Source organism: Olea europaea, chromosome 11, assembly GCF_002742605.1.
Source record: "Olea europaea var. sylvestris chromosome 11, O_europaea_v1, whole genome shotgun sequence".
Lineage (NCBI taxonomy): Eukaryota > Viridiplantae > Streptophyta > Magnoliopsida > Lamiales > Oleaceae > Olea > Olea europaea.
Window position 1 is genome coordinate 32,897,146 of NC_036247.1, and position 11,420 is coordinate 32,908,565.

The following is an 11,420-nucleotide window of genomic DNA, read 5'->3' on the forward strand; positions in this document are numbered from 1 at the left end:
GGGGATGTAGCTCAGATGGTAGAGCGCTCGCTTAGCATGCGAGAGGTACGGGGATCGATACCCCGCATCTCCATTTTTTCCTTCATTGACTTTTGTTGGGCAATTTTTTTATGGGTATTAACATTCGGTCTACGAGACGCCATAAGTCTATCCGTGTTCTTGGATTTCCTCGAGAAGCCCAATAAGATAATCTGATCTTCACTGAAATCTAATTGGTTATCCCTTCAAATATTTGTAAGGGGCAATTTGGCGTCTGGATATCTGAATTCTTGTACTTCTCATGACCAATGACCTCAACGTGGAAGAATTTTTTAAAAAAGAACAAATTTTTGAATACTTTTTCCAAAATAAATAAAAAAGAAACAAGATAGGTAAAATGAGTTTTACCTGCACCTCCCGTTTCTCAAGTTGTGTCGAGTTTGGCCTGAGGATCTCCTTTCCAACATATAGTTCAGTAGGGTTTGTTGGTAAAAGAGGGATATTAAAAGTCTAACACGTATTTGATCATTTTAAGTTTTTAACCCATAAACGAAATTTAAAAAAAGAGGGTGAGGGGGTCTTGAATCATATATTAGTGAGAAATTGCCAACATTTTTTGAAATTTTTCATATATATGATTATATAAGTAAAAAATTGCAATCGAAAGAATTATCAATAACTCAAACATGGAGAACATATGTTATAGTCGTACTATCAATGACTAAATATTTTGCATATTTTTCTTCCTTCAATTAATTGAATTATTATCCATCATTTAATTGGTCAAAGAAAAATGAACTTAACTATCATAATATATATATTATTTATTATTATTATTTTTTTTTTTTTGACTCATTATGAACCTTGGGGAGTATGTTGCAGATGCTATTGATCTTTCTACCACCGACGCCCCCACCAAACATTATAATTACTGAAATGATACAAATAAAAGGTTTATTCCAAGGGTGAGGCACTGGATTCTATTCAATTTTTGCACTTTTTATGCAGATTTCTATAATTTTTTTATTTTTTATTTTAATTGTGTTTGTCACTCAAAATGAGTTATTTTATGGAATTTGTCGTCGCTTTTAATGGTAACTGATAATTATATGTAAATATTTCCTTTGTCTGGTCGAGAAAAGAAGGGAGAAAGCCCGTAAATAAAATTAGGAAAACGTGTTAGTTTATATTTGTTAAAAGTAATAGAAAATTAATTGGACTGGTAATATTTATAGAAAGATTGTTATAAATGTGGATTAATTATAGTGACACTGACTAATTGAAATTGACAGATAATGAACAAGCAAGACCCAATTTTTTCGATAAAAGACAGGAAAATATCGAAGAAGATAAACTTAACATAAATGAAAGTTTTTACTCATTATAAAAAGAGTAAGTTAGAATATAGTGATACATGTTATGATAAATTGTTGTACCGAGCTACTTGTAGCTGGTGTTACACGCACCTCACACGAGGGGCAGGCCCGCGCACAAATGAAATATCCCTAATTTGTTACAACTTAAAAGGTCATATACATGTTCTATCATTTACATTTTACATGACAATTAAAAACTTATTTTTGTTCAAATTTTGTATCTTGTAAATTTATTTATTATTTTTTTTGGGGGGGGGGGGCAAATTTTGTATCTTGTAATTTTTTTTTTTTTGGGGGAATTACTCATTTGTGAACTTACGTCTATAAATTTAGGTGTGCGGTTATTCCTTAGAAACAAAATCCATTTTACTTTGAACTAATCGAATCAACCAATTATACTATTTTAAAATTACATTGTGTTTTTTGGGACGTTCAATAAAATTGAAATGATACAAAGAAAATAATTAAAATGTATATTTCAAAAGGTCACCTCATATATTGAAGGTGAGAACTTGAAAAACAAAATTTACAGTGAGATGTCTTGAAAGAGAAAGGAGCATAGACCTCAATATTTGTATATGGTTTTAATATTCAATTAATTGATTAATTACCAGAAGAATTTAGGAGACATATGGGATGCCAATTCAATGTTTCCCACAGTTAGCCTATCAATTATGCGTATCTATCAATTCTATATTATTTAATGTTTATACTTATTTTCAACTATATATTCACATAATAAAATATTTTACACGTAAATTCAAAGATTTTTCTTACTTTATGCTAACTGTATAATTAAATGAATTTGGTAGTATGCAAATTAATGGAGAGCAGTCTATTACTCACTTATTTATAGAAAACATTATATGCATAATATAAAGTATCTTTATATTTAGAGAGTTCAATTTTATATACACTTCAAGAATACTTATTATTTTACTTTACTCAAGAAACATTTATTAATTTACTATCTTCTTTTATTTAACACTTTTTAAGATGTCAATTGAATTATGGTTTGAATAATTTAAATAATATTGAAATATGTAATTTAGTAAATGCAATCATTAAAGTAAGAATAGAGAATGAGTTTGGAGGTTCTCTATTATGGCCACATATATCTCTTTCAAATTTTAATATTTGGAATAGTGTATTTGTTGAAGAATCTTTGAAAAAGAAGGAAAAATTTTTGATTTACATATAATATTATTTTATGAAAGATTGTGTGGTTGAAAATAAGAGAAAAATTGAAAGAAAAAGGGGGCAAACGGGAGCAGAATCTCTTGAAACTTATTTTGAAGTATTGACACTATTAATTACATAACTTATTGTATTTTATAGTTTTTTGAAGATGCTCTTGTAACTCACTTGCAACTACTGCTGTTCAATAAATATATATTACATTTATATGATTTGAAGTTCAGTAAGTTCATTATGTAGCAGCAGATTTTGAGAGACAAGTTCGATGGAATATCGTTTCAATGTTCCGAAAATCTATCATGTTTGTCTATACCATACTTTTGGAAATTTGTTATACACACGGCATTGCAGAATAAGTCCTCAACTTTCAAAAATATAGATGGACAAAATATTCAGACCAAACCAAATCAAACTAAGTGGTTCGGTTTAGTTTTGTAAAAAAAAAAAAAAAGGTTTTGATTCTTTAAATCGAAAACCATTTGGTTTTGGTTCTGATTTGATTCTAGTTTAAGAATCGAGAACTAGAACCAGAACCAAACTTAATGTTTAATTTTATATATATATATATATATGTATTAATTAGCGAAGACCCTTTGGGTAACTAGAGACGGACAACTCATTAGTTGTGTACGTCCAAATTTTTTATTCATTTGAATCATTTCTCCTTAATTCCTTTTCAATTTACACAATATCGTGGCAGTTGGAATCGCATTTCATTAAATCAGTGGAGTCTCTTTTAGGATTGGAAAATGAAATTGGTGAGTTACTCAAAAAGTTCTTAAACTATTTTTTTACCTTGATTGTTTGATAAGTTATTTGCGTTCTTCACAAATAGAGGAAAATCCAATAAACATTCATGCAGTATTAAACATTTAATGTTGCATGTAAAAGTGTAAAATTTTTGCATAATTCATTCTTTATTGTAGGGGTGTGTGTTCAAAATTAGTGCAATTAATTTAATGAATCGTTGCTATTACTTATTAAATAATTTTTTGTATGAGAATGAAAACTGATTTGTATATTCAAATTAGTGAAAACTATATTTTGTTTGTTAGCTTGGACTTTTTTAATCTTTATGATTGAAATTTGAACTTGTTGAACGTTTGATGTTTATTTTTTTTATTTAGGTATATTTTACTAACTTATATGGTGCAAATCTGAAAATTTAAGAAATGAAACTAGAATCAAACTAGAATCGATCCTGTTTGGTTCGGATCCATATCTTTAAAAAAAATCATTTGGTTCTATTGTCAAAAAAAACCATTAATTTATCGTTCAAATTGACTTTTTAAAACCAGAACCAAATGAAATAATGTCCACCATATTCAAAAATCTTCTTTCATTCCCACAATATTAGTTAGATATGTTTGCACATGTGCTGTGCAGACAATATATGTTTGTTTGAACATGTCGCTTCCTATGTTTGTCTCTTTTCGGACACAACTTTTCCAAGACTTGTAAATAGGTCTTGTTGGTGGGCACAATTTCATTCATTAACATCATTCTTTCATACCCTATGCACTATTGTCATCTTTGCATGTTACCGTTTTGATGTAATCCATGGATTCTTAATAGATGGCATGCATGCACATTCTACTCGAATTTTAAACACATATGTCGCACTTAATATGTTGAAACTCTTTTGGAGTGTACACTCGTACTCAAGCTAATCAATTTAATATGTAAAATTGTACCTAACTCGTTGTAAAGTAGATGTCTATTTATGTTAGGTTTTGATCTTTGCAACTCTGCCTTTTATGGCACGATGTGGGAGCTTCAAATTTGTAAATGTTTTATAGCTAACATGTGAAGCATACGATCTTAACAAATGTCATCTTATCTAAGTTAGTTTTGATTTAGAATTAAAGCTCTCGTTAGATCATTTTTCTAAAATTGGCAATAACATATCTTTCTACCCAATGACTACGTTAACTTTTTTGATAACGAAGCTCCTATTTAGCGTCGTTTAAAAATTTAAATCAAAATCAACAATTAATTTAATTATATATTTTATGGGAGTCGCAATTTTTATCAATTTTTTGATTATATATTTTGTCAATTTACTCAAATTCTGATTTTTTTTTTTTTTTTTTTTTTTTTTTTTAATTTTCTCAAATTTTTTTTTTTTTTTTTTTTTAATTTTCTCAAATTTTTTTTTTTTTTTTTTTTTAATTTTCTCAAATTTTTTTTTTTTTTTTTTTTTAGCTACATCAAACAAGGAAAATGCAAAGAATTATTTTTCCTGGAAACGAAAAACCAAAAGTTGGAGGCAGGAGGAATAATTTTGACTTCAAGGTTGCAATTTTCTCTTAATTTTGAGGAAGAGACCTTGTTTGGCCTACAGAACCAAGCCGTGGGACTTGGGAGGGGTGACCAAGAGAGGATGTTTAGCTATGCTTAAAAAAGCTTAATTGCTAACAAATTTATTAAAAAAAAAAAAAAGGTTTTAAAATTACTAATTGGATTTGTGTAAAATTACTAATTATGTGAGCTATCACATAATTGGATTTGGGCTTTGTTTGTGTTATTGCGTGGTCCCTCGCATTTATTTTCTCAAAATTCTGAATCATCCAAATATAAATTTAGGTTAACCCTTATTATTATTAGCCGTTGGCTTTAGACACGTGTCCACATATATTGTATGGCCGGTGGCGTGGCCGGAATATGACCGGCGGCGACTGCCACATTGTCAGAGTTTTGTAGGTGAGAGGTTATTATCACTGGTGTACACAAACCGCGCACTTTGATTTGTAGTTGGAATAGTTTTAAACTTTTTTTCTGCCGTGTTTGAAACCAAAATGCAAAGAGTCATTCTCTCCCAGCCATTCTTTCATTTCCCTCTATATATATTTAGTGCTCTGTTTCTTTCTCCATTGCCTTTTCTTCCCTCTTTTTCTCTCTTGTTTACTTACATGCATTCTTCTGCTTCTGTTTTCTTCTGATTGCAGAGGCAGAAAAGGGAGAAAACAGAGCTTATTTTGGGTATTTTCCAACACTTCTTAACGAGATCCTGATTTTCTAAGAAAAAACCAGGTCAATTTCATCTGTTTTTCTCTAAAAATGGATCGAATTTCATCGACAACCCTTCTACCAGACACATTTGTGGGTGCAAGAGATGATATTACAGGGCACTTTATGATCATTTGGGATCAAATGAAAGCACCATTGATTGTACCTTTGCTTAGAATTGCTCTGTTTTTGTGTTTGTTGATGTCAGTAATGTTGTTCGTTGAAAGGGTATATATGAGCATTGTTATTGTTCTTGTAAAAATATTTGGAAATAAACCTGAAGAAAGATACAAATGGGAGCCTCTAAAAGATGATTTGGAGCTGGGAAATTCAGTTTATCCCACTGTTCTAATTCAAATCCCAATGTTCAACGAAAGAGAGGTCATGTTTATTTATTTATTTTGGAATTCTTTTCTTCTTTATTATGCACATTTGGGTTAAATTCTTGTGTATGCATGTTCAGGTGTATCAACTCTCAATTGGAGCTGCATGTAGCCTTTCTTGGCCGTCTGATCGTATTATAATTCAAGTTCTCGATGATTCAACAGACCCCATTGTCAAGGTAAATCCCAGATCATTCAAATCTATCATTTTTCCTATTTTGTTTGTATGTTTTCTTGATTTTTCTGGGTTTTGCATGCCATGGAATTGATATAGAATATGGTGGAAATGGAGTGCCAAAGATGGGCAAGCAAAGGGATTAATATTAAATACGAAATTCGGGACAATAGGACTGGATACAAGGCAGGGGCACTAAAACAGGGCTTAAAGCACAACTACGTAAAGCACTGTGATTATGTAGCTATATTTGATGCAGATTTCCAACCCGAACCAGATTTTCTACGGCGAACAATCCCCTTTTTAGTGCACAATCCAGAACTTGCTCTTGTTCAGGCTCGTTGGAAATTCGGTAATTTTTTGGCCCATCAAAATTTTACTGATTGTTGAAGTCAGACTTCATAAATTCTTTTCCATGTCGTTTTATTTACACGAAGATGTGTGTAACTAATTGTTATTAACTGGAGCGTCCTGTACTAGTTCTAGTATACCATAATTTGTTTCAATCTGTTTAATTGAGATATTTCTTTATTTTGTCAAATCATCACCTCATCTAAAAATGTATGTTAATGATCATCCCGTCCTTGTATATATCTTTATGGAAAATGTTGAAGAACCCCGGATTAAATCCCGGGTTCCGTTCCAGGGGCAGAGCCTCTGCCCCTGATTTTGATGGTGGCTTCCCCAAGTGCAGAAAATCAACGACCGAGGTGTTTCCACCTTGGCCCTGGATTGGAGCTCAGGATTTAAACCCGGGCTCTGTAGCAAGATTGTATCTTTATTGCATCACTTGAAAGTAATATGTTCATATTGTGTATGTATATATAGTGTGTGTTTAGTATGCAGTGTTATCATCATGTGCTATCTAATTTATTTGCCAAATATGTCAATGGTGTATATGTGAGACAGTTATGTGAGGGCACCATTTAGAAGTGCTAAAGGGGATTCGATGTTTTTGGTTTCTTGATGGGAGGACAATTAGTTCTAAAAATAGCTGTGCCAAAGAAACCCTTTAATATAATCCCCCACCTCACAGACTCCTCTTTTTCTGAAAAAATTGTGTCCATCAAAATTATGCAATTATGAAGTGCTAGATTTGCTGCCATGGTAGCCAGAAAATCCTAAATTCTCCAAAGGGGTGGGATTTATTGGAGTTATTAATCAAGACAAGGGTATATTTGTCTTTTATCACAAACGCATTTATCAAACTAACTGTAGAGATTTTTTGTACAGGTAGCAGAGTTCTTGCTAGCAATTTCATGTTCCTGTTAGATATCGACCCCCACACCACACTGACAGATTGTGTGATTTTAGCCCCCGTTTATCCCATTATTTGAGATTATGATTTTTATAATAGTGTTTTTTTTTTTTTTTTGAACAATGTGTGGTTAAAAAAAGAGAAAATGTTTTGTGTTCACGTGTAATATTATTTTATTGAAAAATGTGTGGTTGATAAGAATAGAAAAAAAATGGATTATAATTTTAATGGGAAGGGGGGTTGTTTCGAACAGGGGCTTAATTCCCTCTGAAATTTAATTTCTTTAACCGGGTTTTGTAAATTGTATTAACATAAATAATTTAGTTGGTCCACCAAAAAATATTTTATGGATTTTGGGTGGTTTTGCAGTAAATGCTGACGAATGCTTGATGACAAGAATGCAAGAAATGTCACTAGACTATCATTTCACTGTGGAGCAAGAAGTAGGATCCGCCACCCATGCTTTCTTTGGCTTCAATGGTAATGACCATTGCAATCTATAGGTGATTTTTACTATTTTAAAATTTATTGTGAATATAACTTAATTCCTTTCCTGTTCTTAAAATTATAGGAACTGCTGGTGTGTGGAGAATTGCAGCAATTGACGAAGCTGGGGGATGGAAGGATCGGACAACAGTTGAGGATATGGATCTGGCTGTCCGAGCTAGTCTCAAAGGCTGGAAATTCTTATACCTCGGCACTCTCATGGTACCTAGATACCTAATACTTTTGCTATTTTTAAGAATAATTTTCAACTTGTTATTCGTGTCCACAGTCCGATACTGTGTACCAAACAAGCCCTTTGTGTATTATATAGTAGAAAATGTTGTCGCCAGTTCCTATTGAATCTCTCTTTTATCAACAGGTTAAAAATGAATTGCCAAGCACATTCAAAGCCTTTCGCTACCAACAACATCGTTGGTCATGTGGTCCTGCCAATCTTTTCAGAAAAATGTTCTCTGAGATTGTAAGAAATAAGGTTAGTTTTTCAAAAACTTTTTCCCATAAATTATGTGTTTGTCTTGCAATTGAGCACTATATTGAACTGTTCTTTCTCGTTTTTCCCTGCTATTTCTTGCAGAAAGTATCTTTTTGGAAAAAAGTTTATGTAATATACAGCTTCTTCATGGTCAGGAAGATCACAGCCCATATAGTTACGTTCGTGTTTTACTGTATTGTATTGCCTGCGACGGTATTAGTACCTGAAGTTGAAGTTCCGAAGTGGGGATCAGTTTACATACCTGCAATCATTACCGTACTCAATGCAGCTGGAACTCCAAGGTTTGTCTCTTTGTGAACTCGAGTATCGGTGCTGTTAATCTGTTATCTGTGATTAAATTTTATCGATGTTAAAGAGTTTTTAACATTTTTGTAGATCACTTCATTTGCTGGTGTTCTGGACTCTTTTTGAGAATGTCATGTCATTACACCGGAGTAAAGCTACATTGATTGGCCTGTTGGAGGCAGGGAGAGTAAATGAATGGGTTGTCACTGATAAACTCGGGGATGCACTCAAGTTAAAGTCAGCCGTAAAAGCTTTTAAGCGACCTCGATTCAGGATTGGAGAGAGGTAATATATCTCTTTATATATATATTTGTTCAATCTATGATACCTCGACTGAAGCTTCAATTGTCGTATATCGTCAACAGAATCCATTTGATGGAGCTTGGGATGGGTGCGTATCTCTTCTTTGTTGGCTGTTACGACTTGGCATTCGGGAAAAACCACTATTTTGTCTACCTCTTCGCTCAAGCTGTTACCTTCTTCATCGTGGGATTTGGTTATGTCGGAACTTTTGTTCCCCCTTCATAATTAGAACTACCGAACTGCTCGACTGATCATCTGCCGTTCATCGCCCTGTGCTTACGAATTCTCTTTTCAGCATGACGCAGAAGTGGCATCTTCGACAATGTCGATCCCTTTGCAGTTTTTTTGCCGTTTGGAGGAAGAACAAGGTCATCCTACTAGGTTAAGCATGAGAGTTGAAGCTGTGACTTGAATGATTTGAAAAGTGAATTACAGAAACATAAATGGGAGAGCACATTGTTTTTTGTAGCAGGTAATTTAGAATGATTGCTAGCAGAATTTTAATTTTTTTCTGATTGTTTAAGAATCTGATAAAAAAATAACCTAGGTGATATTAATGTATTTTCTTCGATTTGTTTGAAATCTGCAGCAAAATAAAATAATTATCCCTCTTTATGCAAACTTAATACAAGACAATTAAATAAAGCATAGACAATTAATACAACTAAATTTAAACAATACGAGGAATTATCAAAATGCACATTAAACCATTGTTTGATCCCAATTTTTTAAAACTCAAATTTTCACAAACTCATTTCAACCGCAAATTTTATTAAGTTCACAATTTTTATTAATTTTTCAACCATACGCAAATCAATGTTAAATATTATCAAGAGGTCTTACGGAACTCACAGCATTTTGGAGAAATTATATTTGGCATGTCAGCAATAAGCCATCATCTATGAACGATGGAAAACAAACGTATGTGTTGTGTTGTTTAAGGTTAGTTCTCACCAACAAAAAAATGTTTTTTTAGGTTTTTTCCCCCCAAAAAAAAAAAAAAAAAAAAAAAAAGTAATGATATTTAGCATCACCGAATTATAATATCAGTTTATGTGGCGTTAATGTGCAATTAAATGATATGTTTAATGAAACAAATCATTTGGGGATGTATTCAATTGAAACTTTTGTGGATTTCATGATTTTTTATAAATTTGTATGAAATTAGTGAAATTTCTATAGACTTTCATTTTAGAACTTTTATAGACTTCTATAGAATTCAGATGATTTCTGAAAACTTTCGTTTAAAATAGAAATCACTAGGATTTCCACATAAAAAAGTCAATGATTGATCTCCATCCCATATACCCATTCAATTAAAAAAATATTTTTAAAAGAAAAAATTAAATAACCTTACTTGAATAAACAAATAATTAAAATATAAAAAAATATTTCTGTAATATTTAAAATTTAATGACAAATTAGTCTTTTTTAATATAAAAATTTATTTCAAAATTGATAGATTACATAAAAATTTGATGAAAAAAATGTTACAAGAAATTTTAATTAGATTTTCTTCTTCTTCTTTTTTTTTTTGGTAGAAAGTGAAGATAAATAATAAAAAATAGAGAAAATGAAAAGGGAACAAATATAATTAACATTTAGCAGAAAAAGTAATAAACTTTTGATTATAACTGTAAGGTTCGTAGAATGGAAGAAGAAATAGAGTATTTACAAGATTGAAAATATATTAAAAAATATATTTTTTTGTCAAAGTCTCCCAAAATCTTTGGATGAATAAGAGACTTATTTTGATTTTTTATATTTTTATACTTTCTGCTTTAGATTTAATATTTTGGAGACTTTCATAAAAGTCTTTAAAATTTTAAAAATTGCAATTATTGCACCAAATATTTCAACTTTATGTAGACTTGACTCAAACATTTAATTTATTGCACTCACGGTATTAAAACTTTCAAAAACTTCATCTAAAGCTCAAGTTGATAAAAATCGTTACTTTCTCTATTAGTTGACCAAAAATCGCCTGACAAATGTTGATTAATTTTTAAAATGCAAAAGGAAATTTTTATATCTTTTGTATAAAAAAACTAAACTAAAATAATTAAAATAAAAACAAAAAAAAAAGTCCTATTTTCTTCTCCATTCACACCCCAACCCAAAACCAAACCAGCAAAATGCCGGCACTTACCATCGACGATCAGTACCACCACACCCACCCAACTTCGATGCCACCTCACCCATCACCACCACCATGATGCAATTTTCAGTATAATATCTATCCATTTTTTCTGCATATTCATTCATTTTCTTCCTCAAATCATACCTTAATTATAGCAATCTGCCCACCTAAACCCCTGCTTCTATGCATTTCATCATTATTATAAGGTGGTGGCATCGGAGTTGGGTAGGTGTAGTGTTGTTGGCATTTTGGGGGTTTTGGTTTTTGGTTGGGATGGGTTGCGTGGGGGTTGGGGTGGGGGTGGGTGTGGGGCGA

General features: G+C 31.6%; 1 protein-coding gene and 1 non-coding gene across 2 annotated transcripts; both read left to right on the forward strand.

The window, feature by feature from the left end:
* TRNAA-AGC lies at positions 1-73 on the forward strand. Its single transcript has one exon. It is a non-coding gene; the product is annotated as a tRNA-Ala (tRNA).
* Positions 74-5,429: 5,356 nt separating this feature from the next.
* Positions 5,430-9,566, forward strand: LOC111404984 (glucomannan 4-beta-mannosyltransferase 9-like). Its single transcript, XM_023033703.1, has 9 exons — positions 5,430-5,942; positions 6,025-6,123; positions 6,219-6,471; positions 7,747-7,857; positions 7,949-8,085; positions 8,243-8,356; positions 8,459-8,658; positions 8,753-8,947; positions 9,028-9,566. Exons 1-9 carry the CDS (start codon positions 5,613-5,615, stop codon positions 9,188-9,190), a joined length of 1,602 nt encoding a protein of 533 aa, XP_022889471.1. The 5' UTR covers positions 5,430-5,612; the 3' UTR covers positions 9,191-9,566.
* The last annotated feature ends 1,854 nt before the right edge of the window (positions 9,567-11,420 follow it).

What these genes read in the sequence shown, in the direction of transcription:
- LOC111404984 (XM_023033703.1), top strand. Translation starts at nt 5,613, where the DNA reads ATGGATCGAATTTCATCGACAACCCTTCTACCAGACACATTTGTGGGT. An exon ending in CAATGTTCAACGAAAGAGAG is followed by an intron (nt 5,943 to 6,024) that starts GTCATGTTTATT and finishes ATGCATGTTCAG; the next exon opens with GTGTATCAACTCTCAATTGG. An exon ending in CTGAGATTGTAAGAAATAAG is followed by an intron (nt 8,357 to 8,458) that starts GTTAGTTTTTCA and finishes TATTTCTTGCAG; the next exon opens with AAAGTATCTTTTTGGAAAAA.